This window comes from Chinchilla lanigera, unplaced genomic scaffold (assembly GCF_000276665.1).
Source record: "Chinchilla lanigera isolate Chin_1 unplaced genomic scaffold, ChiLan1.0 scaffold00014, whole genome shotgun sequence".
In the NCBI taxonomy this organism is placed as follows: Eukaryota; Metazoa; Chordata; class Mammalia; order Rodentia; family Chinchillidae; genus Chinchilla; species Chinchilla lanigera.
The window spans coordinates 12274367-12302333 of NW_004955415.1; the positions used below are offsets into that span (position 1 = coordinate 12274367).

The 27967-nt window shown below is 51.8% G+C and overlaps 1 protein-coding gene across 21 annotated transcripts in view; it reads right to left on the reverse strand.

Annotated features, from left to right (window-relative positions):
* Window positions 1-555: 555 nt before the first annotated feature.
* Window positions 556-27967, reverse strand: part of LOC102028960 (protocadherin gamma-C4) — a 169872-nt gene continuing 142460 nt past the window's right edge. For 17 of the 21 annotated variants that reach the window (XM_013512159.1, XM_013512146.1, XM_013512147.1 and 14 more), the window contains 3 exons: window positions 17580-17638; window positions 7895-7983; window positions 556-2587 (listed from right to left, as the gene is read on the reverse strand). In XM_013512159.1, coding sequence (XP_013367613.1) covers window positions 2361-2587; window positions 7895-7983; window positions 17580-17638 — 375 coding nt within the window. In that variant the 3' untranslated portion in view covers window positions 556-2360. Of the gene's footprint in view, window positions 2588-7894; window positions 7984-17579; window positions 17639-20818; window positions 23449-24898; window positions 27473-27967 lie in introns of those variants that run through there. The other 4 variants (XM_013512155.1, XM_013512154.1, XM_013512141.1 and 1 more) reach the window with 3 other exon arrangements.

Genomic DNA, 27967 nt, shown 5'->3' on the forward strand with positions numbered 1-27967 from the left:
ACCTCCCGTTTTCCCTCCCACTCGCGGCGGTCTCGAAGCCTCTAAGCAGCCTGAGTGGACGGAGGCGGGAATACACTCTCGCGAGGGAGCCCCCACCTGGGCTCTGGGGGAGGTGAGCTGAGCGGGCAAGGGCGGAAGGAGGGGGTCCCGGCGCCCAGCCAGGGCTGCCTGCCCGCTTTGCCCGCTCCTGCCTCCTCTTCTGCCTGGAGACTGGCGCCTGGGATCCAACAGGGAGAGCAGCAAGCACGCATCTGCGCACCAATTACACGCGGAGACGCCACACTCAAACTCCCCACCCCCACAACAGACCCGCGGGCCGACCGCACGCCACAGGGCAGATCCGCAAGCACGGTGACAGCCCATCGCAGCCACAGCACAGCGCGAGCGAGCGTGCACAGCCATACTGGACAGACAGACAGACGCACACACAGGTAGATGCTCAGTGACACAAAACCAAGACGCAAACAGCGGCCGCTAGTTCCACTCCTCCAGCATCCACCTCAGCGCATTTCACTCACACATACCAGGAACTCCAGCTCTTAAACAGAAACGTCCAACCTTTCAGAAGAAACCTTTTTATTATTTTTTCGAAGAAAAAAAGCCATATAAATATTAGAGTATAAAACTTGCGTGAGATACAGGAAGAGGTGGGGTGGGAGCTACGTGACTATGCGGAGAGAAGCGCTTATAGAAGGAGTCAGTATCGGGGAGGGGTCGCCGCAGCGCGTGGACACAGCACGAACACAGCACGGGCCGCTGCAGGCAGATTCATGGGCGGCCGGCGGCGCCAGCCCGCCCCGCTGCCCACTCGCCATCACGTGAAAGCACACCGCACTACACTATTGGCTACTCTACACCAGCCAGGGGGCTCTACACTACTGAAGGGCTGGGTGGGGTTCTCCTGCAACCCCGCCGGACAAACAGGACCGCAGGGACAGAAGGGGAGGGCAGAGGAAGGTCTATGCACAAGGAGGCACTGGGGGACTTTTACCAGGCTCTGGCCACTAGGGGGCGGACTGGGGGCTTGGGCAGTGGCCTTCACAGAGAAGAAATGGCACCTGGCAAGGTGAAGGGCTGAGGCTTGAGGAGTGCAGGGACCTGTGGAGAAGCCCCTTCATGGGCTGAGACTTTCTGCCCACTCGGTCCCTGATCTAGCTCCTTGCCTCTCAACCCGAGGACCGAGAATGGCCTAGCTGGTCCTCCTTTCCTGCTGGGGCTCCTCCAGTCCTTCTACATGTGGCACCTCTGGAGTACCCAGCACCCACAGAGGCCAGCCCTTCTGACCTCTCGAGGGCACCTGCTCCTAAACCCCGCTCAGAGCGTCCTTGCACTGAAATGCCAGTTTAAACCCATTGGTCCTGGTAGCTCAACCCAAAGCTGGCTGCCTGGGCTGAAGCCTATAGATTGAAGCCTTTAGCCTGCATGTGTGTGGTGAAGGTCCAGCCTACTGCTTGGTTTGCGGCTGGAATTCGGGGATCTGGCCAGTACCCTGGGGATATACAGAGGCTCCTGCAAGACTCTGTTAACTAACTGATGGGCCAAGCTTTGTCCATCCTCCCCCATCCATACACATACACACGCACATACTTTCCTTCTGTATCTTACCACCCCTACCATCTCACAACATGCAATGGAGTCTCTTGAGGAGGGGTAGAGAACACAGCATGCAGCGGGAACATCAAACAATGAAAAACAAAACAAAAGACTGGTCCCCAGGGCGTTGGGAAGAGGCTTGGCAGCAAAATGCCCTCCCCAAATCCAGCAAGCATCAGTACCATGGGGATGGATGGTGACCTTTCCCCCCAAAACTTGAGCACTGGTTGCAGGCTCTAGAAGGAGGCGAAAGGATTGGCACCAAAGCATGCTTTGGGGGAAGATTGAGAGCTGAAGGGGAGACCAAGAGGTCATGATGCTCTTCCAACTCTTCAGAATGATGAGTCTTTTTAGGTCACCTGGTACCTCAACACCCCAACCACCTTACTCAAGAGAGGAAATCTGAAGGAGTGGGGTGGGGTAGGGGAGCAGAGAGCCAGGGGATGGATGGGCCTGATTGATTTGGAAGATGAAGGAGTTCAGCTGTAACTAAAGGGAGTGTGACAATGGTTCTTATGTCTACACTAACCCCACTACCCCCAGGGGTACAGCAATTGATTGGATGGGGGTTCCCAGCAGAACTCCCTTTGCATATTCAACCCCCTGGGGGGAGGCAGGGGGTGTTGACTCTGGGCACTTGTTTCTGTTTCTCAAGGGGAGCATGGCCTTGGCCCCTACCAGAATCCTGGAAGTGAGGCCTGGGTACAGGTAAGGAGAAGCTGATTGGGGGGAGAGGCTGCTCTGTGGCTCTAGGCCTGGCCTCCACATTACTTCTTTTCCTTCTTCCCAGACTTCTTCTTGTTTCCATTGCCACCTGCTGGGGCTTTGCCATCCCGCTTGCCAGCTGCATTGGTCAGCGTGGCATTGCTGCCCGGGATGTACACGTTCTGGCGGTAGTCAGGCACATGCTGCAGGGTGAACTGGGGTCCGTAGCGGGCACTCAGGCCCATGGTGCCAGCTCCCCCTCCCAGGGTGGAACTCCCATCAGCAGCTTCTGCAAAGACAGGAAGATCAGATCATCAGAGTGGGGGCCATGACTTTTCCACCACAAGCAGGTCCTGAATGTCCATAGAGCTCTGTGGACCCTGACCACGCTGAGCACTGGGAATACAGTGGTCACCCAGAGAGCCTCCATGTATCTGCAAGGAGCTGAGGGCAGAGGTTAAGAGGGCGAAAGCCTAGGTTTGATTCCTAGCTATCTTTTTCTGATCTGCAAAACAGGAACGACAATACTCACCACCTCTGGTTCCTGTTTGAGTGAAAGTGAGACACGGACATGTATGTAAAGTACTTAAAATAGTGCCTGGTATGTGGTAGGCGCCAAATAAATGCTAGCTAGTACTTCTCAAAGCCAAGACCCTGGCTCCCAAATCCTCGCTCTTCTCAATCCTTGGAAAAGGAGCCTCTGGCTTCTGTGCTAGGCCATGGTTTGTTTATGCCTTTCCTTTTCCAACCAGTGCCCGGCACAGAGTACAATTCAGTAGTCTGCTAGTGGGGTGGGACGGGGTATTGGATACTCTCCAAGCATCCATTTTCTGGGAGCATTTGACTGCCCACTCTAAGCCAAGCACTTTGCTAGAGGCCTCACATGCCTGGTCACTTTTAACCTCAACACAACATCCCGTGAAGCATGTGGAAGCTCTTCATTTTACAGATGACAGAACCAAGGCCAAGAGAAGGCAGATCCCAGAGAGTATGTTATCGAAAGACTTGGGCCCAAGCGTACCTTGGTGCCTGCTGGAGGGCAGAACTACTCTCCTGTACCACCTACACCAGCTTAGACCTTATCCCTACTCTGAGGGCAAAGGATACAGGGAGGAAATGGGGATTTGTGATACTTTGGGTGTGAGAAGAGAATGTAGTACCCCCTTCCTGGCATACAGGCAATGTCAATTCTGAAAAGTAGAAACCCAACTTAGGAAAGTTAAACTTAACTTAACCCTGACCAGTTGGTGCCACTGAGGGGAAAAGGAAACAGAAAAACAGAACTAGCCAGTGTGGGGGCACATGGCTGTAGTCCCAGCACTTGGGAGGCTGAGGCAGAATGACTGGCACCAGTTCAAGGGCAGCCTGGGCTACATAGTGAGTTCAAAAACAGCCTGAACTGCATAGCAAGACCCTATCTCAAAAAAAAAAGAAAAAGAAATACAACTTAGCTTAACCTGTCAGGTGACCCTACTCTGATCCCTTCTTTCCAATCACTGGTACCCACATCTCCTAAATCCGGACCACCTGTGTATAACCCTAACCACCGTTGGCCAGGGAGGACTCCTAGATTCAGGTGTATGGTTGTTGGAGGCAGTAAACTTCCATTTTAAACTTCCTCGAAGCTGGTTATATTTTTTGTTTCATCGTGGGTCTTCTTTGATCTAACACTAGGAGCCTAAGATGATGATTCCAGGGACCAGACTCCGTAAGTGCAGTGCAGGTAGAGGCTCAGTGTCCAAGCTAGGTAAGATCAGAAAGCATCTCTAGCCCAACGATCCACTGAACAGAAGGAGCGGGCTCAGAGATGTACAAAGTCTGGCCCTCGCTTAGCATCACCTGGGAACTACTTTAAAGGGCAAATTCTCAAAATCTGCCTCCTAACAAGATCTCCAGCAACTTGACTTGTATGCACAACAAAGGCTGGGGCACAGAAGTAGCCCTGAAGGGCCTTTGGAGGGACTGAACCAGTCAGTGCTTCCCCAGTGTGCAGAGACTGTCATCTTCATCGTTGTCTAATGTGTCATCCTCTTTACCCCACGCCATCCCTGTCTGGGTGAGGGATACTGGGGGAAACAGGAATTTGACTCTGGGCTCTCAGCTGGAGGCCCCAGACTCCGTTGTGGCAGAGAAGGAGTTAAAGCATCAGGCATGCCCAGCCCAACCCCTCTCCAGCTGGCAGAAGAGCCTGCGTCCCCAGTCTCCCTCTGCCCCCGCCCTGGACCCTGGAAAGGGTAGGAGAGGGTGACTAAGGCTGGAGAAGCTGCGTAATCCTGGGATACTAACCAGGGATTGAGAAATAGACAGGAAATAACTCTCAGTGCCGCGGTTGGAGGGGGAGGGCAGAAGAGAAGAGAGCAGAAATATGCCTCTAGCGCTCGGGCTTCTACAGCCTCAAATCCGAAATCCTCGCAGCTGTGGCCTCCTAGGGGAGGGGAAGGGAGCCAGGGAGAGGGAGCAGCTGCCCACCTCCTCCCTCCTTCCCCTGGCCGCCCCTCCCCCAGCCTTTTCATGGTCTTGACATTTCCCTGTTTTCCCTAATTAACTCCAGGAGAAGCCCAGTCCTTGGCGGCTGCTCCTCCCCTCCCCTCCAGCTCCTGCCACCTCCAGCCTCCTTGAGCCTGGGAAGGGAAGGAGGAGAAGGCTCAGATCTGGTTTCAAAGAGCCCGAATTGCAGAGTGATTTAGGGGCTGGAGGGGAGCCTGGAGTGTGTGTGTGTGTGTGTGTGTGTGTGTGTGTGTGTGAGAGAGAGAGAGAGAGAGAGAGAGAGAGAGAGAGAGAGAGGAATGCAGAGAAAGAAACCAGGAGAAGGGAAGCTGAATTTAAAGATAGAAGTCAGGTCCTCCCACATCCTCCACATACCCAAGATCTCTGAGAAGCACCCAGAATGGATGAAAATGACAAAGCAAACTCCCGCCCACCTTGTGGGGTTCCACAAAATTGGGGTGGGTAGAGAGGAAGAGAAGACGGAGAATGCAGGGTATCCAAGGTGTAACCGACAGAGACTGACCCTGGACCTCTGTTTGGCCAGCTCTGCCATTAAGGAGCTCTGTGATCTTGGCCCAGGCCCTGGGCACTGAGGCATGTTTCCACATCTATGATTTGAGGGGAAGAAGTTGGGTCACTGGCTTTCGCGTGCTATACAATCAGTTCTCCAGCAGCCACTCCCTCTATATCCCCCCCCACCCGACGCACCCCCACAAGACCCACTCTGGGCAAGGACCAGGATTTTCGCTAAGTCCAAGTCTCTAAGTCTATTTAGAAAAGCAGCGAGAAACCATCTTCTGGCTGGAGGAGGTAAGCTTGTCTCCCTCCTGTATCAGCCCCATGGTCACCCCAACTTCCCCCCAGACAAGCCCAGGGCTGGGGCAAACACTCGGGAGTGGCCAGGAAGGCTTGAGGAGCTAGACCAGAGCCGGTCAGCTGCAAACCGCAGCTTCCTGGAGAGCACACCTCCTCCAAGTGTTTATTTAAAAAGCCTTCCGAGGGCCCTCTTAGCTGCCCTCAGCAGCCCCACAGGCCTGGCTGGGCTGAACTCCAGAAACCTCTCTGGTTCTAGTGCTAGGAAGTGACCGTGAAAGTGAGAGGAGGGCCTGACCCTGCCACCTCCACCCCGAGTCCACTCCCTAGGGCCCAAGGGTGGCCGGGGGCCAGGCCCCTCGTGGGCCAGAGGGGTGGCTGGAGGGCAGGGTGGAGCCCCAACAGCGGCGTGTCCTGCCTGGGCCCTGCTCCAGGGAGACCTTCAGGGAGGCGTTTAGGCCATAAATACTGCTTCCACGTCTGTTTTTAACATCTGGATTTAGGCTAAAAAGCCTTTTTCTGGCCTTAGGGTTTAAGGCCACAACAGCTAAATAGACCTATTTACTTCCCTCAAGAGCTGGGTCTGGCATCTCCCCAGGCCCTGCTGCCTGCCTCTGTCATAACCAGTATCCGGCCTCTCTGGGAAGACAGCCCCATCAGACCCGGGACAGCTCTGCCCCAGAGGGCTGGCGGCCCGACCACCTGTCATCAGCCACCGCCTGGCCCCACAAAACCCCACAGACATTTCGGGTAGGGTTGCCAGATGGGAGTAAATAAAAATGCAGGGTGTCCGGTTATATGCGAATTTTAGGTGCACAAAAAGTTTTTAGTGTAGTCGCTCTCATGCAGCATTTGAAATTTACTTAGGCTACAGTAACACTTGAGCATCTGAAATTCAAATTTCACAGGGCATCCTGTATTTTATTTGGCAGCCTAAATCTGAGAGAATCTGGAGCATTAGGAGTTCAGCTTCTCGCTCTAATTGGCTAAAAGGGAAAAGGAGCTGGATCTAAATGCAGACACAGTCACCTGTAGTAGGAAGGGCACAGACTTGGGAGCAGAGGTGGGTGAGAATCAGAGCGCAAAACTGGGGCTTTTGGGGCAACTGGCATCTCACAAGGTGTATCTAGCACGTACCCCGGCATGATGACTGTGGCACTGTGACTGACCGTTCTCCACCACCGGCCCTCTAGTTGTGCTGGATGGCTGGGCTCAGTGCGCTACACAAGGCCAGAGCCTTAACCCTCTGCCAGGCTCCCTAGGAGCCCACAGTTTGTTGCTCCAGAAGCTAATGCTTATTAATAGGCATTATTCTAATTCTGCCTTTTATCCCTATCGGTCAGTAAATATAATGTTCAGTCAATTATGTGCTCTGCTCTCCGCCAATCCTCTGCTGAAGGCCTTATATTTGGTCCGCACGATATCACAATGAAGTCTACTAATGTGTCCATTTCCTAGGTGAAGCTGGGGCCCAGAGGGGCTTAATAACAGCTGAGTGGCGGCAGCAGGATTCGAATCCAGACTGGCCTGCCTCCAAAACCTGTGCTCTTAAGTTCTAATGTTATTATTCTGCTTCCGCTGTTCAGGACCAGTGTGACTTTTCAGGGACAGCCACCACTGGCTGAATCCCTATCGCATGTGGAGCTCTTTGCTAGCCCTGTGAGAAAACCAAAGCCCTGTTCTGGAGGTGAGGGCAGCAAAACAAGGAGTCTTTCATCTCTTGGGGCCATCCATACCTACTTTCACTGACTGAGGACTTTCAGGTGCCAGGCCGGAACTCTGTGCTTTATGGTAGCCTGTTCCTCAGTCTTCCCAAAAACTCTTTGGGGCTGCTGTCGCCACTTCCTTGACTGAGGAAACTGAGGTTTAGAAAAACTGAGCAAAGCGATCCAAGTCACAAGGGGCGGGGGTAAGTGGCAGAGCTAGGACCTGCCCTATGCTATTCCCTCCAGAGCTAGATTTGCAGCCACCACCCCCACACCTCAACAGATTGTCACTTGTTCACTTCTGCTGGGCACCGCAGGACCCCCAATTCCTCTGCTGTTCTTTTTTTTGTATCGGGAATCGAACTCAGGACCTTGTGCTTGCCAAACAGGTACTGTGTCACTGAGCTATATCCCCAGCCTTCCTTTGCTGTTCTTTAACCTGGGTCTATATCCTGGAATCGTGGGTCCTTTCGGCAGCTTCGAGATTCAGAGAAACTGTGCCCTTTGATATCCAGTCTCTGGGTGCAGCAGCCAAGGGAGGCACCCAAGCCCCACACCTCCAACCCCACCATACCGTGGGTGCCACTTACCGCTGGCAGAGGCCAAGATCATGGCCTGCAGCATCTCTGTGTCAAACTGGTTGTTGGGCCAGGTGCCGGTTTCATCGCCATTTTGGGAGCTGAGGAGAGAGTGGGATGGTGAGCAGGGTCCCAGCCCAGGCTGGCTTTCGTCCCTCTTACCTTCTTCCCAAGGTCCCCAAATCTAGTGGTCCATGTGACCTCACGCTGGAAACCTGCCTCTCTGAGCAAAGTCACAGTCCTTTAGTCCCCCAAGCCAGCTGATAAACTGCATTCCCTGCCCCTCATGAGAGAACATGGTTTGCTGTCACAGAAAGGGACATTAGACTCTCTCAGAGGACAGGGGAAAGCTTAGAGTATGTCTCAGACCTAGGGAAAGGGGTGGGGACCAGAGAATTTAAGGGAAGATGCAGGAGCCCCCAAGCAACCCTGCAGCAGGGAGAAGGAAATAATAACTCAAATCTGACACAGAATCTGCTTCTCCTATTTCATGAGATGATCCACTCCTAGCTCCAGTCTCAAGCCTTCTTTCATCAAAGCTTTCCCAAAGCCCTTCCCTGACGCTTTGTTAATGGAAATCAGGGGCAGCTGCTGATCCCTAGAACCTCATCCCCGAAGCCTTGGCCTTGGGGATGTAAAATTTGTCCAGGGGGGTCTGTAAGCGCACACTGGCTGGCTTGGGTGGTGCCATAGTCACCCTGTTGACTGTACTGTCCGCTCCTCCACCTCAGTGACTTGTGTGAGGCAGGGACAATTGTGCCCATTTCGTACTGAGGCATCTGATGTACAAGATGGTACCTGGACTTAATTAGGATTGAGAAGCTCTGTGCATTGAAAAAGCATGACTATAAAAGAACCCTAAGGAATTCCAAGTAAATTTAGATTTTTTCCCACCATGATCATTTCTATGATTTCTTTTTTATCTTTAAGGATCAATTTATTTCACTTTGCAGGAGGGAAGCAGCCTGGCTCACACATGCAACCTGCCTGTTAGCAACCCATTGGCACCACCTGGCTCAGAGAATTTCCTCAATAAATAGCTGTCCGAGTGGATGTAAGGAGGCAGGGGAGAGAGCTGAGTCCCTGTGACGGAAGGGTTTCAGGGCAGGCCTTGAAGGCAAGGTCTGTGGTGTGGTGGTGTGTGTGTCATGGTAGATGAGCAGGGCCAAGAACTTCTTTACACTGTGCAGGGTCTGTCTCTGCTTATGGTTTCTCCACTCCCAGGTAGATGGACCCAGGCTAAAGCTCAGAACAAAGCATACAGCCATGGTGTGTCACCACCACACTGTCACAGCAAACACAAAATGAAGGTTGGAGGGGAAAGCAAGAAATCCGTTCCTCCCTCCTGAGAGTGGGAAGAGTTGGAATTCTGCACCGACATATTCAACAAAGATTTACCGCGCAGTTACTATGACCGACAGTGTGCTGCGGGCAAGGTTGCGGGTGCATACAGGGCAGAAAGAGTCCTCTTGGCAATGCACATCAAGGCTGACTTAAAACACGAGCAATCATTTAATTGCTTAATTGCTTTAACTGTGACAGGTTGCAATGGAGGCAAAGAGCAGGACACGACTGACGCATAAGGAAAATCCTGACCTAACTGGGGTGAGGAAGCTCACCTGGTCTAGGCTCCTCCAGGGCAAGGGGAGCAAGTTTAAATCTGAGCAAATTATCCAGGTGACTTGCAGGTGAATGGCATCTAAATAAAATGTGGGAGGAACGACTGAAAATCACCACTTGGTAACCACTGATGTGAAGACAGAGTCAAGCTAGGGTCACCAGTGAATATTAAATTACTAACACTGGATGAAGTGTTGCTCCACATCGCAAAGTACACGCACAGATTGCTCATCAACCACAAATACTTTAAAATGTCTTTACAAAGCTGACCACAGTGGTTTGCACCTGTAGTCCCAGCGACTTGGAAGACTTGAGGCGGGAGGATCTCTTGAGTCCAGGATTCAAGGCTAGTGTGGACAACATGGTGAAGCTTAGTCTCCAAACAAACAAAAAATGCTGGGCTGGGGCTGTAGCTTTGTGGCAGAGCACATGCCTAGTATACATGAGGTTCTGGGTTCAATTCCCCAACAGTGCAAAAAATAAATAAATAAACAGCCACAAAAACCCTTATAATGGAGAGATTTTGGAACAGTACTTCACCAAGTGAACAAACTGAACATTGCTGATGTGACAGACTGATGTGGGAAATATATAACATTGCTTATGGGTTGTTCCTACTGTTATGGTTTGTGTCTGGGTGTCCCCCCCAAAGCCTCATGCAGCCATGGGGCAGGCTTTTAGAGTTTGATTGATTACCGGTGTGAGAGCTACACCCACCCTGGGGTGAATAGTTTGCATATGTAAGGGAGAGAAAGAGGGTGCTTCTGGCCATTTCCTCCCTTGTGTGTGTTGTTGCTTTGCTGTGTTCTGTCACCATGAGCTGTAGCTCTCTGCCATGTGCGACTCTGCCTTGTAATCTGCCAAGTATGGACTAAAACCTCCACAAACTGTAAGCGAAATAAACCTTTCCTTCCTTAATTTTGGGCATCAGGTATTTTGTCCCAGTAACAAGAAAAAAGTAACCAAGACACCTACCAAGACTGTTCCACCAGAATCTGACCAGGAGAAAAATAATCAGCAAGTCCATTTTAAAAGACAACTGATTTGGACTATTTAAAAATGTCTATATCATTCTTTTAAAAAGTAGAGAGAGGGCACTGGGGATTTAGCTCAGTGGCACAATGCCTGCCTGGCAAGTGCGAGGTCGTAAGTTCAATTCCTGGTACCAGAAAACAAACAAACAAACAAACAAATAAATAAAAAGAGTGTTCTAGATTAAGGAGAAGAAAAAAGCCAGGTGTGGTGGCAGCACCCCTAGAATTCCAGCATTTAGGAGGCTGAGGCAGGAGGATCACTGTGTGAGGCTAGCCTAGGCTACATAATGAGTTCAAGGCCAGCCTGAGCTACATAGTGAGAACTTATCTCAAAAAACCAAAATAATAATAATAACAATAATAATAAAGAAGGAAGAGGCAAGGCAACAAAATGCAATTCATACTCACTAGATCGTGCATTGAAAAACAAGCAGGTTAAAAGGATATTTTGGGAACATTTATGTAAATCGGCTAGTGGACTATAAATTATGGCATTGATGTTAAATTCCTCAAGTGTGATCATTTTTTTGTGGTTATATAGGTGTCCTAGGGGATTTGCACTAAAGTGTCAAGTGCTACAACTTCTGCAACTCATGTTCAAATGGTTAAGAAAAATGATGTGTGCATGTGTGCATGAGTGTGTGCGTGTGTGTGCGTGCAAGCATAAAGACAAAGGTGCAAACTTTTAACAGTTGAAGTGAAGCTGTCTGATGTCCATCATACAATTCTTTCAGCTTTCCGATAGGTTAGAAGAGTGGAGTGTTGTGAGACCTGAACAGGCAGAGGGAAGACTCCTTCTGGCCTGAGTCACTTGGTAGAAGGGGCGCGGTGAGCTCAGAGGACTACGAGAGTATGTGGCTGCCACAGGCCAGGGAGTCTGGACGCTCATCCTCAGGGGTCTGGGAAGCCACTGAGGTGTTCACCAGGGGTTTGCCAGGATGGGATTTATGTATTTAACCATCACTCTTGCTCCTGTGAAAGGACCCAGGGTGGGGGTTTCCCTGGGAGGGCAGGAGCCCAGAGATGGGGCTTCAGCTGCTTCTGTCTCCAGAGGACCTGGGAGTCCTCACTTCTAGCCTGACTGAGCTCTCGGGCAGGTGGGCTGAGGCCCAGGGTGGATGTAATGGGGTAACATGGGGAGAGTAGAGGGAGGAGGGACAGCTTTGGGCTGTTGGGGGAGGCCCCCGGGAGCAGCAGCGCAGGTTAGGAGGACATCGGCGGTGATGAATAGTGGCATTGAGGGGTAAGGCGACTGGAAGGGTGGCCTGGAAATATGATGGGCTGGGCCTCAAGGAGAAGTTTGGGACAGGATGGGCAGGCTGCCAGCCCTCTGAAGCTGGGCAAGAGATGAGCAGAGACTTCTTTTTTAGCCCTTCACTGTTCTCCGAGTACTGGGTCAACTGAAGTATATATTTATCTCCTATTTCATCCTCAGTCCTACCCTGCAGATAAGGGTTATGACTATCCTTGTTTTCCTGCAGTTGAAATCAGGACTCAGGGACCCCAAAGTCACACAGCTGGCAAGTGGCTGAGCTGCAGCCTTAAAGTAGGCCTCCTCTGCCTCCAAAGCCTGTGACCTTACATCCAACAACATGCTGGGCTTCAACAAGGAAGCCCTGGAGCCCCAGCAGCAGATGCAGCGGCCTCTTCTGGGGAAGAGTGCAAAGTAAAGGCACCATTCACCACTTCCTAAGCACCTACTATGTGCCAATGCCCACAGTAGGCCCTAAGATTTAAGGGATGTTAGAAACACTTCTTGCAGTAAAGAGTTTATATTTTGGTGTTTTGTGTGTTTGTGTGTGTGTGTGTGTGAGAGAGAGAGAGAGAAAGAGAAAGAGAGAAGAATGTTATTGGCTGAGCTATAATAAAATATTCTGTCTGCATCATGCTCAAAAAAAGTGAGAAATCTGGGAAAGTCATCTTGATAACAGTCTGGGTGTAACTGTGTTAAATATAAATACACATGTATCTTTTTAGTTTTTTGAGACAGGGTCTCGCTATATAGTTCAGGCTGGCCTTGAACTCTGGGTAGTCCAGGCTAGTCTGGAACTTGTGGCAATCCTCCTGCTTCAGCCTCTCAAGTGCTGGCATTACAGGCTTGTGCCACCACACCAGGCCAACATATGTATCTTCTTAACATAGTAAGAGCTTATTAGCATCTAAAAATATATGTATATGTCCACATGAGAGGCTATGGTATAATAATTAAATCATTTTTGAAAAATTTTTATTGACATGGAAAAATTCTGATATATTTCAAAGAAGAAAAAATAGGTTACAATCCTGATGGGCAGGATGACCTCAATTACTATTTTTTTTTTTAAATTGGTAAGAAACATACCAGATGACTGGAAACGAAATTTTTTTTGTTTTGTTTTTCTTTTTATCTTTTTGAGACGGGTTTCATTATGCAGTTTAGGCTGGCCTTGAATTCAGTTTGTAGCACAGGCTGGCCTTGAACTTATAGGGATCCTCCTGTCTCAGCTTTCTGAGTGCTGGGATTACAAGCGTGCGCCACCACACCCAGCTGAAAATTCTTGATATTCCAAGTAAAACAAGCTTATGACAATGTAAATGAATTAGATTTTAGAAAAGAAGCTTGCATGCATTTTTTGATTACACAAAAACATTTGAAAAGATACATATAAAAATGTTAATGATTCAATAAATAAGAAGAAAAACTTTTACATTAAAAGGGTTAGACAGCCAAGTGTGGTGGTGCATGCCTGTAATCCCAGCATTTGGGAGGCTGAGGCAGGAAGACTGTATCAATATTGAGACCAGCCTGGGCTACAAAGTGAGCTCAAGGCAAGTCTGAACTGCATAGCGAGACCCTGTCTCAAAAAGACAATAAACAAATAAATGAAATAAAAAGGTTACAGAATCTTAAGAGAACCTCAATCAAAAAGACAGTGTGGATATTAAGAAAGAATTCATCTAAGGCCAGATGTTTTGGCACATGCCTATAATCCCAGCACCCTGGAAGCTGAGGCAGGAGGACTGCCATGAGTTCAAAGCCAGCCTGGAATACATAATGTGTCTAAGAGCAGCCTGAAATATATAGGTAGACCCTGTGTAAAAAATAAAAAAATTCATAAAGATAGCGAAAATACAAATTAAATTATATGATATCTGAGTTTGCTTTAAAAAAAGCCAAGTGGGGTATGAAGGAGTGGATAAGGTGACACAAGATAGGGCAATGGTTCCACAGAGGTTCACCACACCACCTCTCTCTACTTTGTATAGATCTGAAGTTTTTATTTTTTTATTTTTTTGTTTTTTTCCGGTACCAGGAGTCGAACTCACGACATCGCGCTTGCCAGGCAAGCGCTGTGCCACTGAGCTAAATCCCCAGCCCCAGAGCTGAAGTTTTTAATATTAAAAAGTTAGTACAGTTTCTGACCAGATTATAAAATGACAGGTTATTTCTCTTTTAATTTTTTTCTCTTTCTCATGTTTCTATAATAAGCATGTAACATTGTATAAGCAGAAAATTTAAGCCACTCTTTGGTGAATGACCCTTCTGGGGCAGGAGCGGGGAAGATGCATCTCAGAGGAGGAGGGACGCAAAGGGATCCAGCACTGGCAAACTGAAGCCCATTTGGAGCTGCCAAAGGGACAGCGTAGGGACAGAGGCCAAAGAGCCTGCCAGCGCCTCTCCTGGCTGAGGGGAAGAACAGCAGCACGGGCAGGGTGGGCCCAGGCTGCAGCCCAGAAGCGAGAGATGCTGGCCTGGGCTCTGAGCTTGGGACAACAGCTGTCAGGATCAGAAGCCAAAAGGATGAGCTGGGTTTGGTGGTGCACGCCTATAACCCTGGTACTCCAGAGGCTGAGGCAGGAGGGTCACCATGAGTTTAATTTAAGGCCAGCCTGGGCTACACAGTGAGTTCAAGGCCAGCCTGAACTACATAGCAACCAACACTCTGTCTCAAAAACACAAGAACAAAACAAAATAAAACACCAAAGGGATGACCTGAGAAGGGATAGTAGTAAGGAGGAGTCAAAGGCGGGCAAGGACTTGAGAATGTGAGTCTTTTCTTTTTCTATCAGCATGTCCTAGTGTTGGCTTGAACTGGATTCACCACAAACCCTAACACTGGCCCTGCTGCACACCCGGTGTATCTGACTCGATGGGTTGCACAAGGTGGGCTACAGGGCAGTAGGCAAGATAGTGGGCCAGGACGGCAGTGGGGGGCTGGAACCACAGTTAGATTGGATGACAGAACTCTCCCCTCACTCTCATCTGCTCATCAGAATGGAAGCAAAGAGAAAACTCCCTGCCATTCTGTTAATCCCAAGAGGCCTCACCCCAGGACCTTTGCATATGTTCCTCCCTCCACATAGAGGGCTCTTCACTTGCCTCCAGTTGGTTAATTCATATTCACCCTTCAGGCCTCATTCCCTCCAGGGTGTCCTCTTTCCTGGCTAGGTCAAATCCATTTTATAAGCTTTTACCACAAAGTAAAAGCACTTGTTATAAATGTTTACCCTACATTTATGTTTTGTGCTTATTTGGTTAATATCTGTCTCTCTCAACACACTGCATACTCCTCGAGAGCATGGCCTGAGAGCATACTTCAGGCCATGTCTGATCTCTCACACACCTGGCACCCTGCCTGGTCTACAGAAGGTGCTCAGTGATTACTGAGTAAAGGAGGGAACTTGGTGGATGAACCCCTAACAGTTGTTTTATCTTGGCTGCTTTGGAGCTGAATCAGAAATGTTCTGCTCATCCTTGGCAAGTTAATTAAGGATGAGAGAGCTCCTGGGCCTTCTCTCCATCTCCCCAAGAGCTCCCCATAAATTCTAGGCTGCTAAGCCTCTCACTGATGAGAAGGGATTTGAAGCAGAGTAAGGTGCTCACTCTGCGGGGTGCATGGGGAGTAACTGGTGGGGTTCTCAGGTCCAGGACGTGGGCTGGAGATGGGCAGAGGGCATACAAATTCCCCAGTGCTTCTCATGGCTGCGGCTCAAACGTCACCTCCTACTAGCCTCCCTGACCCCCTCATTATACTCACCTCACCCTCTCTTCTGTTACTTTCTATGATTTGTAACTAGATGTGTGTGTGTGTACGATTTGTTGTCAATTTTCTCTTCTCTGCTGGCCTCAAAACCTATGAGTTCAGGGACCCTGTCCGTGTGTTCACTTTTAAAGCACAGGGCCTGGCTCATAGCAGATGTTTAATAAACATTTGCTGAATGGGTGAACCCATGAATGATTGAATGGGTGGCTATGGGGAGGCGGGGCAAGGGCAGCAGGAGAAGAGAAACAGCTGGGATGGAGGGAGGGATCAGCACCAGCGTAGTCTCAGTCTCCTGGTTTGCTACCTGTTAGGGGCCCGTCTAGGAAGTGAGTGGCATTCCTGATGCCAGAACAGGACTGGGTCTGCCCAGGAGCTGGAATCTGCATGGTACACCAAGGCCTCTTGTGTTCTCGTGGCAGGGAGGAGTTGTTTGGGGAAGAGAGGGAGAAGAACGGCAGCCCAAAGCCCAGCATCTTAGCATCTTAGCATTCGAAGGCCGCCGAATCGAGCCCAGCCGAGCCAAGCCGAGCCGAACCGAGCCGAGCCGAGCCGAGCCGAGCCCAGCCAAGCCGAGAGGAGCCCCTGCCTCTACCCGGGACTCCTTGGCTGACTCCTCCCAGCTCTGGGCTTCCACCAGGGAGGCCTGGCCCAGCGCCCACGGCTCCCCTCAGGCCCACTAAAGCTCTTTCCGCTGGAGTTCCCCGCCCCCGCAGGGGGTTCCTGTCTCCACAGGAATTCGTAGGGGACTGAAATGAGCAGCTGGGGCAGCTGGGGTGGGAGGGTGAGTGGAGGGGAACAGAGATCAAAGGCTCAGTGTGGCGGGGGCAGGGAGAGGGGGCTGTGTGTGCCAGCCAGGCCACAAGTACAGACAGGAGAGAGGGGTGGGCTCAGAGGAAGGGACAGGAGGAAAGAGACGATAAAGTGTAGCAGGGAAGGAGACTTAGCAGAAACAGAGACAGAGAAAGAGACAAGCACAGGCACAGCAAGGCTGAGGAGAGAGGAGAGCAGGAGTCATGAGGCAGGGGGACACAGAGACGAGGAAATAATGCAAGGAGAGACAGAAAAGTGGTCAAGGACCAGGCTAGGGAGGCAGAGACAGAAAAGGAGACCTGAGACTGGACCTAAGGAAGAGTCACATTTATTCACTCCTTCCACATCTATGGAGCAGCGCCGCCATCGCAGGCGGCCATCAGGGCAAGCAGACACAAATGGTGGGAACGGAGATGCGGCAGAAAGACAGAACCTGAGAGAGACAAGAGAGGGAGAGGCGGAGATCATCGCAAAGTGGGATCGAGGCTGAGGGGAGCACGGAGATAAGAGAGAGGCAGAGGCGCAGGCGGACTGCAGGGAGAGGAGGCAGAGCGAAAGTCCTGCCGGCAGACAGGGCAGGACAGGCGGAGGCCAGAGGGCAGCGGGAGCAGGCACCAGACAAGGGAGACCTGCCCCGCCCTCCCCTGGGTGGCTCTGCGCCCCGGAGCCTCACCTCCTGGGGCGCTGTCTCTGCACTCCCTGCGGCTGCCCCAGTGTCCTGCCCCACCTCTCCCTTCCTCCTCCTCCTCAAAGGCTGACTGTGGACAGCCTCCTTCGGCAGCCCCTCTTGGCCTGTGTTCCTCTGGCCCAGCCCCAGGTCAGGCTGGAGCCCGGCTCAACTTGGAGCAGGGGCATGCTGGCAGTGGATGGGTATGAAAAGCCTCCTGTCCATCCAGACACCTCTGGTCCCGTACAGCCCTCAGGAGATAGGAAAACACGCAGGTGGCGGGGAGAAGGGAAGGAAGGAGCAGTGTGTGTGTTTAGCTTCCAAAACAGTCAGGGCAGTGCCTCTTCCTCCTGGGGTCTGTGTACCAGCCCTCAGTACAGCACAACCTTCCCGAAATCTCAGACTGAGGGAAGAGCCATTCGAAGCAGTGCTGAGCCCTCCCCCCTCTCTTCCCACCCATCTCCTCCCACGTCATCTTGATCTCTGAGAAAATGCCGAAAATGCCGCAGAGAAGAGGGTGGGCTGGAGAAGCAGTCACCTACCCGCTGGTGCCTGGTCTCTGGGCCTGAGAGAAACGCCAGTCCGTGTTGGGCGGGGCTTGCTGTGGAGAAAACAGAAGGAGAGGGGCTGAGTACTGAGAGGAGGCAGGATGTCACCTGAGTCCCTGGGGACGGCCTGGGATGGAAGGCATGCAAGGAATGCACTCATCTTCAGAGAGAACAGGAGAACAAAACAACGCAAAAATCCTGCGGGACTCAGGGGTCTGAGGTATCCGAGCCTAAAAGGAAATAATGTTTTATCTGTCACAGTGAGCAAACCTAGATTCTGTGGCTAAAGAAATGGCCTCTTCTCCCCGTTTCCAGACTCAGAGCTTTGGAGCCAGGGACTGAACAGATCTTTTGTGGCAGTGGAGGGAGGAGCGCGGAGAAGCCCTCCAAAAGCGGCAGAGGAGGCATTTAGAGGAGAATCCCACCAGCCCCAGCATGAAATTATTCAGACCCTCAGCTGGGAACAAAGCATCCTTTGCAGCAAGATGGCTGCTGCTCTGGGTAACCCTTTTCGTGCCAAGTTGTGCAGCGACACGTTCAGAGGGACACCTCCTCCGGCCTTTGGCTCTCAAGGATATCTTCCCACAGCTAAATACATTATTAATTTAGGAGTCATGCCAGTCTGGGCCTTTGCAGGGCATCCAAGCCCCAGGACACTTCTCACCCCCAGAACTCCATGCCAGACAATGGCCTGTGACTCAGGAGGAGAGAACAAGGCTGCTCTGTCTGGGACAGAGAAAATGGCTGGGATAGAGCCCAGAGGGATCAAGCTCCCACAGTCTCCAAGCAGAGCCAACTAAGTCTCCAGGGCTCCCAAGGGGCTGAGCTGCTGTTACCCACAACCTCGTTGAAGGTGCCAGCTACTTAATGACAAAGTCAGTCCCAATCTTCCAGGGCGAGTGTTGTCACACTCTCTCAAGGAGCACTCCTACAGCCATGTCCTCGCTGGTTTGGGGTGTGCTGGTAATTAATTCTCAAGTTTGCTCCAGGGAGCAGAGAGTGTGAGCATGTCAGATTACACTGGGGAGAAGGAAGACCAGGACTGCCAGCGACTCACACAGAGGCCCATGATGACTGATTTGTGCAGAACCCAGAAGCCTAACGTTCCAAGTGCAAGTGGAGCCATGAGCAACATTCTGGAACTGCCGTAAAGAAGAACAGAGGGGTGGCCAGTCCTTAGCCATTGTATTCTTAAACACAGTGGAATCTACGTAGAGGTGCAGAGATCATCAAGGGAGGAGAGGGACCATGATGGCAGAACACAATGTAGGTGAGGATGACAGGGTGCTGAGGATGAGGAGTCTCAAAGAATTTCCTCCACGTGTAAGACCCTAAAAGGGAAAGAACCACACCCTTACCTCTTCCCAGCAGATGTCAACTGTCTGTTGTCCAGCTTTACAAGATCCAAGTGCCAAGCCATTTAAAGCACCCACACTGAAATTTGGCTTGGGTTAGAGTCTATCATCTACTGTGAACTTGAGTAAGTCACTTGACCTCCACGAATCTCAGTTATAAGATGGGGCTGTTACTACCCATCCAGCGGTGGTGGTGGGGCAATCAAATAAGGTGCTTCGGTTTTCCAACAAAGTGTGTGAAGCAAGATCTCTGAATGTTGCTTCAAAGTAATCCTGATTCAGTAAGGGCAGGGTGGGACACGGATATATTTTGTGTAAAAGCTCCTAGAGTTGTGGGAACTTGTGACTTTTACTACTCTTTCCCTACACACTAGGACATACCTGGCACCAGGCAGAGGCTATGGCTTTCCATCTGCCTCAGCAGGAAGGACTTGCCAGCCATCTCAGATACTTTTTTGTTCTTATTTTGAGGATTGAACCCAGAGTCTCCACACTGAGCTGGTCCCTGGTCCTTTTTTTTTTTTTTTTTTTTTTTTTTTTTTTTTTTTTTTCGTTTTTCACTATGCAGTTCAGGCTGGCCTCAAACTCAAAACAATACTTCTGCCTCACCCTCCCAAGTGCTGGGATTATAGGCGCGCACCACCATGCCTGGCCTAGTATTTTTAGTTTTGAGACAGGATCTAAATTACCCAGGTTGGACTCAAACTGGTAATCCTCCTGCCTCAGGCTCCCAGAGTGCTGGGGTTATCCAGTACAGTCTCAGATACTTTGGTCATCCCCAGAGTCCTGACCTTACATGACCGAACACATTGTGGTCATGACAAGCCAAAGGCCTATTAGGAGCCTGTAGCACCCACCTCCTGCCAGAGGAAGGAGTTCCCTGTCTATAGAGGTCTGATCTTTGGCTTCAGTCCTCCCAACCTCCACACCTGGGGCCAAACCAGCTCCACCCACCTGCCTGCTTGGCCAAGGCTTCTGGACTATTGGACCTCTGCCCTTAGTACTGAGCCCCAGACCCAGTAACACCACTGGTCCGAGGGTCACATAATCCTGCTCGCCCTACACCAAGAGGATCCAGAGTCACATTTGTGGTTCAGAAGCCCACACAAGGCTCAGGCCAGCTCAGAGGAGACAGTCCCAACCCTGGGAGCCAGCAGAGGGTTGAAAGGAGGCCCTCTGTCCACACCAGGCCCTGGGCTACTGGGACCTTCAATCCTGGACATCATAGTCAACCATGAATGCCTCTGTCACTGCTGGCGGGGAGCTGTGAGTGGGCTGGGGACAGCCCTGTGACCCTGGCAGCGGCCCTGGTGTGCCTGTGTGTTGGTGAGGTGAAGGAGCAGGTGCAAAGTTTAGGGTCCTGGGTGTGGCTTGCAGGGAGCTCCCCCCACCAGCCCGGCACCCTGTAGGACCTTTTGACAGAGGTGGCTGGGAGAAGCAGGCATAGGGAAGGTTTTGGGTGACAGAGAGTGGTGAGGAACTGAAGAGAAACTAGATCTAAGGACCAGTGGGGTGTGTAGGAGAGGGCTGGCAGGCTGAGTCTGACAGCCTCCACCCTGGACCCCACCGAAATCGCTAAGAATTCATTGGAAACTCAGGGATCCCCTTTCCTTTTCTGAGCACGAGGGTGGGAGTAAGGGTCCCATTACACTCTTCACCTATTATTACTACCACCTCCCAGTGCCCAAGTCCCCAGCCTGCCCCGACCACTCCTCTGATTGGCTCAATCAGTCCATATGATCCCGTGCATTCAGTGGAGCTCAGCCAGCAGCTGAGCCAGCCTGAGAGGAGGAGTGCGAGGTCTAGGTCCCTTAGGTGCACCGGCGGCTTCTCCAACACCGCCCCCAGGGGACGCCCTGGGCGGCGCCTAGCCCTCACCTGGCTCCGCTCCCGCAGCGTATTAGCGCGGGAACGGAAGACCTCTGGCTCCAGCGCCAGAGCCGAGGGCTGCTGCACGCTGAGCGGCCTGAGGAAAGTGAAGTCACTGCCGTCGGAGGCCGGGGAAAAGCACGTCCTGTAGCAATGGCTCTGCGAGTCCGTGGGCCGCAGCGTCACCTCCATGTACTTGAGCGTGCCGTCAGAGCTCACCTGCAGGTTAGGGCTGGACTGCTTATAGAATTCCCGGGACGGGGAGTCCTGGCGCCTGCAGCACTGCCCCCCACCCCCGTCCCCATCTGCGTGCCCCCGAAGGCACTTAGCGGACAGAAAGGTGAAGGTGACTAAGGATAGGAGGCTGATGGTTGCTAGAGCCACAATAAGGTAAAGGGTAAGGTCCGACCGCTCAGGAGGGTGCGTGAGGAAGTCGCTGGATTTGGGCATTTCTTCGGGGTCCTCATTCTCCAGAACCAGCAGCACTGTGGCTGTAGAGGACAGGGATGGGTCACCATTGTCCCTCACCAGGACCACCACATGCTGGGTGTCAGAGTCATCCTCCAGTAAGGCCCGGGCTGTGCGCACCTCACCAGTGTGTGCAGACACGAGGAACAGTCCTGGGGCTGTGGACTGTGGCAACAGGGAGTAAGAAAGCCATGCATTGTGGCCTGCATCAGCATCCACGGCTGTCACCTTGGTGACCAAGGAGCCAGGAGGAGCAGAGCGAGGGAGACGCTGGGGAGTTGAGAATTCCCTGCCCGGCCGGGGGTGCAGCACGGCCGGGGCATTATCATTCTGGTCAAGGACAAACACATGTAGAGATGTGTTAGCATGTAGTGGGGGAGAGCCAGAGTCTCGAACACCCACCACGACCTGCAGCATCTGCAGCAGTTCATAGTCAAAGGTACGCTGGGCAAACACCCGTCCATCCTCGGGGTTGACATACACAAAGGAGGAGGCAGGGGCCCCCTGAATCTGACTCCCCACAACGGAGTAGGTGAGGCGGGCGTTATCCCCAGCATCTGGATCTGACGCAGCCACAGTGCAGAGAAGGGAGCCTGGAGGCCGGTTTTCTGGGATGTAAGCAGTGTAGAGCTGCTGGGTGAAGCTGGGTGCGTTGTCATTAACATCTGAAATGTTGAGCCTGATGGTGAGGTGTGTGTGCAGGGGAGGTGAGCCAGCATCACTGGCCAGCAGCTCGATGATATAGTGGGACGTAGCCTCGCGGTCCAAGGGCTGGCTGGTTAGCAGAGAGTAGTGGTTCTCAGAAGGCTTAATTTGAAATGGTAGTTCTGGCAAGATAACCAGACTCACCTCACCATTTCTGCCCGAGTCTCGGTCCCGGACATTAAATAACCCCACTACTGTGCCCACTGGTGTACTCTCCAGAACGGGGTTGACCAAAGAGGCCAGTAGCACCTCAGGAGCATTGTCATTGGCATCCCCTACATCCACTTGAATCACACAGTGGCCCTCCATGGCTGGCTGTCCTTGATCTCTGGCCCTTGCATGAATTTCATAGAAATTTGACTCCTCAAAGTCTACTGGACCCAACACGTGGATTGCTCCACTGCTAGGGTCTAGGCCAAAGAGATTCCGCACTGCCTCAGATGTATGGTCTCCAAAAGAATAGTCAAGCTGGCCATTGGTGCCTTCATCTGGATCAGTGGCATTGAGGCGGAGCAGCAGTGTGCCTATGGGTGCATTCTCTGGGAGTCCCACACGCAGAACTGAGGACTGGAAGGCTGGAGCATTATCATTGATGTCCAGCACGATGATGGAGATAAGGCTGGTCCCTGAGCGGGCTGGGGTACCCCCATCCTTAGCAGTGAGCACCAGCTGATGTTTTGCCTGAGTTTCACGATCCAGCTGTTGCTCTAGCACCAGCTCTGGGAATAGCTTCCCATCTTTTAGGGTCTTCACATTCAAAGAAAAGTGGTTGCTGGGGCTGAGGGTATAAAAGCTCACAGTATTGGTGCCCACATCCGGATCCTGAGCGCTATCCAGTGGGAATCGTGCCCCAGGTGCTGCTGATTCTGAGATGCGCATCTCTCGCTCAGGAGTGGCAAAGCTCGGAGAGTTGTCATTGAGATCCAGGATCTCTACCTCAACACGGATGAGCTCCAGGGGGTGTTCAGTTACCACCTGCACTGGCAGCAGGCAGCTGGTGCTGGCTCCACAAAGGCTCTCTCGGTCAATCTTTTGACTCACTGCCAGAGCACCACTCATTAAGCTCAGGGAAAAATAACGCCCATTCTCCTCAGAACCCAACCTCAGATGGCGGCTCAGCAGATCTGTCACCTTTAAGCCCAGATCCTGAGCAACATTCCCCACCAGCGTCCCCGGCTCAGACTCTTCCACCACTGTGTAACGGAGCTGCCCAGACGCCCAGCCCCAGCAGCACAAGGACAACATGCACAGCACTTGCCATTTCCCAGGGAGCTGTGGGGGTGTCTTGAGCCCCATGACCCAGAAGTCCCTTCCTGGAGAGTAACTCTGTGCTGTCCTGTCTCCAAGGTGGACCCAAGGCTTGGAATGCAGCAGCTGAAATCTCTTATGCCTCCTTCCAGTCTCTTAAAAACTGCTCCGAGGTTTGCCTGCCTGCAGCAGTTCTTAGTCACCGAATGGCGGGGGTGGGTAGGGGGAAGGGGAGTTAAATGTGAGTGGAGCTGGGGAGCTGGAGGAGAAGAGGCGGGCGGGAAGAGCAGATCCCCCACCTCGGCTCTGAGTTTGATTGGCCAAAAAGTCTGTCTGCTCTCAACCAATTATAAAGTCGCCTCAGCCCTGGAAACCTTGGGAACGGGCATTGCAAATCTATGTCACAGAAGCCTGCTACCTCCCCACTCATTTCACGCTGCAGGTTGATTCAGCCCCCTTGGCAGCAAAGTTTGACAGCTCAGATGGTGCTCAACAGGGAAGACAAAGTGATACAAAACTCCTCAGTGTTCTGTCCCAGCAACTTCCTGCGTGACTTCAGAAGCTTCTACTACTTTGCTTGAACCAACAAAACTTTTTCCTTCTGAGAGAAGCAAAGCCCACGTGCTTCCTCCCTCCCCTACCCCATCCTGCCAGATGCTTCTAGGGTAAGAGAAAAGATTTGTTAGGACCCTCTAAAGTCTTGCTCTGAGACTCCAGTAATGCTTTGAGGAAAATCTCAGTGTCTGCCGATGACTACAAGACTTAGCTTTTCTGCGATTCTTGACTGAGGATATGGAATGCGTGTCATCGCTTGTGGGTAAGGAAACGTTTAAGAGGCTGATTTAGGATGCCTAGGAGGGTGGCTGGGCATGGTCTGTAAACTTTACGGTTTCACCAAATTCAGGAAAGCTGTACTCTCCTGAATGTGGAGTAGATGTCTCTCCATTACAGAGAATGTCTCTGGGCTCCTTAAGTATAAATCAGTTTTCTGACATCGTGACTTCGCTTACTGCTTTTTTTCCCCAGAGATAATGCTTCCAATCTACTAGATCTAGTTCAAATCCCAGCAGGGATTTGATCAGGAGGCCTAACGACCTGGACCACAAGACTTCTACTCTTACCTTTATTTGTACCTCTCCACTCCCTTGGCTCTCTACTATTCTTTATTTTCTGTTGTGTTTCAGGTAGAGACACCTTCTCAAGATGGGTCAGAGAGTACTCAGTACCATGAGGCAGATTTTGGTCCCTTCACAACTCAGTGGGAAACTGTAATCTAGAGTTAAGGTGCCTCACTGAGGAAAAGTAGAGAAAGCAGCCCTGGGTTTAGGTGATTACCTGGCATGTCCCACTCCTGTGCACTCAAGTTTTCTATGTGCCCACATTACACCAGCATGCTTCCATGATTGCCTGGTTCTTCACCATCAATTACTTTCATTCCTTATGCTCCAAAACGGGCATAACCCACTCCCAAGTGGTAACCTGTCACAACTTCCTGGTTAATTCACAAAACTTTTAAAACAGAGCATCTATCACATAGTTATTATTCACAAAGACAGTGACATCACTATGGGCTCTTATAAGGAGGCCAGTACCTTCTGGGATATGACCCAGCCATCTGCCTGGGTCAGAACAACACTCAAGCAGTGGCTGAGCCTGTAAAGGTCTCACCTCTAGCCCATAGAGAAGATCAGAGGGTGGACAGCTTGGGCGAACAGGCTCCCCTGCCATAGGTGCACTGGGTGACTTCACCATCATGAAGCTATCACTCCGAGTGGGTGCAGAAGCCAAGGGTGTACAGCCATGAGAGTGGCCTCCCACATCAACAAACTTGATAGGATCGTCTGACCCTAGCTGGATCCGGAGGATCCCATTGGAAGGAGGGAGCCCCTCCCTCCTCCGAGATCTGCTGAGACAGGCACAGGTGCCAGCAGGAAGGCATGTCACTCCACAGGCAGCTCCACGAAAACACTTGGAGAGTAGTGCCACAAACGAGCCAAAGGACACGAAGCAAATTGCCACAAGAGACACAGCCAAATACAGGGTCAGACGGGATTCTCCTTCCCTGGGAGCTGAAGATTCTCGAAGATCAGGGACAACTGGATGAGTGTCTTCCTCTAAGGACACTAGGAGGGTAACAGAGGTAGAGAGCGGTGGGCTACCACTATCCTTCACCACAATGACCAGCTTCTGTGGTGGGAGATCAGCTGGGATGGGAACAGCTGTCCGCACCTCCCCAGCATAACGAGAGACTGCAAACAGGCTAGGATCTGGGGCCTCCAGGAGCTGGTAGGAAACCCAAGCATTGTAACCTGAATCCAAGTCCACAGCAGTCACCTTTGTGACTAGGTGGCCAGCGCCAACTGATGGAGGCAGTGCTTGGGGACATAAGGAACCAGGCCTGGCCCTAGGGCGGAGCACAGCTGGAGCATTGTCATTGAGGTCCAGCACAAATAGACGAACTGTCACAGTGCTGCTAAGGGGTGGGTTGCCCCTGTCCCGGGCCTGCACCTCAAACTGCAAAGTCTGTGTTTGCTCATAGTCAAATGATCGAGTAGCATGAACAGCTCCTGTCTGGGGGTTCAAAGAGATGAATGAGGAAGCTGACACATCTCGATTTCTGGGCTCTAAGAGAGAGTAAGAGATAAGTGCATTCAAGCCAGAGTCAGGGTCAGAGGCTGCAAGGGAGCAAAGCAGGTCCCCTGGGCGATTGTTCTCAGGAACAAACACCTCATGTGACCTCTGGAAGAAAGAGGGCGGGTTATCATTCACATCAGAAATATTGAGGAAAATAGTCCTGTGCGTACTCAGAGGAGGGTTCCCAGCATCAGAAGCAGTAACCATGATGTCATAACTGGATTTAGCCTCTCGATCCAAGGGCCCAGCAGTCACCAGGGAAAATTGGTTCCTGAAGGCAGACTTGAGGGCAAAGGGCAAGTGGTCAGGAATACGAAGGCTCACATCTCCATTTGACCCAGAGTCAGGGTCCTGCACACTGATAAGTGCCACCACGGTGCCAGGCTCTGCACTCTCCGGGAGAGTTCCAAGCTCTGAGGTCACAGTGATGTGGGGGGCGTTGTCATTTACATCCAGGAGGTCCACTCGAAGGCTGCAATGTTGCTCCATAGCTGGAGAACCCCCATCTCGAGCCCGCACATCAAATTCGTAGTAATTCTCACTCTCAAAATCTAGGGGCCCCTGCAGAGTAAGCTTTCCAGTAGTGGGATGCAGGCTAAAGAGGTTTCTCACACGGTCAGGGGTGTGACCACTGAAAGAAAAGGTGACGTTACCACTAGGACCCAGGTCCGGGTCAGAGGCATTGAGCTGGATGAGCACCATTCCCGCTGGCGCGCTCTCCAACACACTAATCCTGTAGCTAGATTGCTGGAAGGCTGGGGCGTTGTCGTTTACGTCCAGCACTGATACCCGGAGCTCTGCAGTGCCAGATCTCGGGGGGTTCCCTCCATCCACAGCAGTCAGCACCAGGCGGTAGTCCGATTGCTTCTCTCGATCCAAAGGCTTCTCCAGGAGCAGCTCTGGGACAAGGCTGCCGTCGCTGCGCTTCTTGACATCCAGCGCAAAGTGTTCGTTGGAGCTCAGTCTGTAGCTGCTGATGGAATTGCTCCCCACATCTGCATCCTGAGCCTTTTCCAAGGGGAAACGCTGTCCTGGAGGAGCTGCCTCTCCGATTTCCAAGTCCAGCTGCTGCCGCGGAAATCGGGGGGCGTGATCATTCACATCCACGATCTCTACCTCGGCTCGGTACATTTCCAAAGGCCCCTCGGTTACAAACTCCAGGGGCACGATACAGCTGGCACTGAGCCCACACAGTGCCTCTCGATCGATTGGGTTCTTGATGAGCAGGGCTCCGCTGTCCAAATCCACACGGAAGTGTCTTTGGTTCACCTCTCCAGCGACCTGCAGCCTACGAGCTGACAGACTCTCTGTATCCAGCAGGAAATCTTGGGCGACATTCCCTACAAAAGTCCCTTCCTGTGACTCCTCTGGGACCGGGTAGCGGATCTGCCCACAAACGTAACCCAGGTGGCAGAAGAGGAACAAAAGGGTAGCCCCCCGCCAGATTTCTACCCAGCTTCTCACCTTGCCGAGCATTGCTGCAACCCGCTAACTCGCTATTTGGTCCTGAGAAGCAGAAGAAGCCGACCCGCCCCAAACAGCCACAGCAGCTGGAGACACCTATCTCCCTTTCCCCGCGCCAGCTCTGGCGCGGCTGGGCCGGCGCCGCAAGGGTTACGCGCCGTTTTTTGCTGGTGGCGGGGTAGATTTGTCTGCCTTTCATCATCCGATTGGCAGACAGCGGCTCCTGGGCTCAGCCAATAGGCTGAGCAGAGAACGTCCCAATAGCAGCAGGGTTAATGCGTCGCAGAATTGGGGAAAAAAAAAAAAATCAAAATAATAAAATAAAATAAACCCCAACCTATCGTCACCATCCTACAGCTCAACGGCATTTCTTTCCACGAATCATTACCTCTGTGGAGAGGCAGACTACAGTTTTTTTTTTTTTTCTAACACATCAACCCACCCCGCCCCTTTTCGGCGGGGATAACGGCGACCGCCGGAGCCCTAGCAACCTGCAGCCAAGAGAGCGCAGCCATTCGAGACTGGTCACTTTGCTCAAGCCCATGTGGTCATGAACCAATATTCTAAATGAGTAGATTTTGTCTGTCTGATTGTATTCAAGCAACAGCTAACAAGAGGGACTGCCATATCCTCAAAACT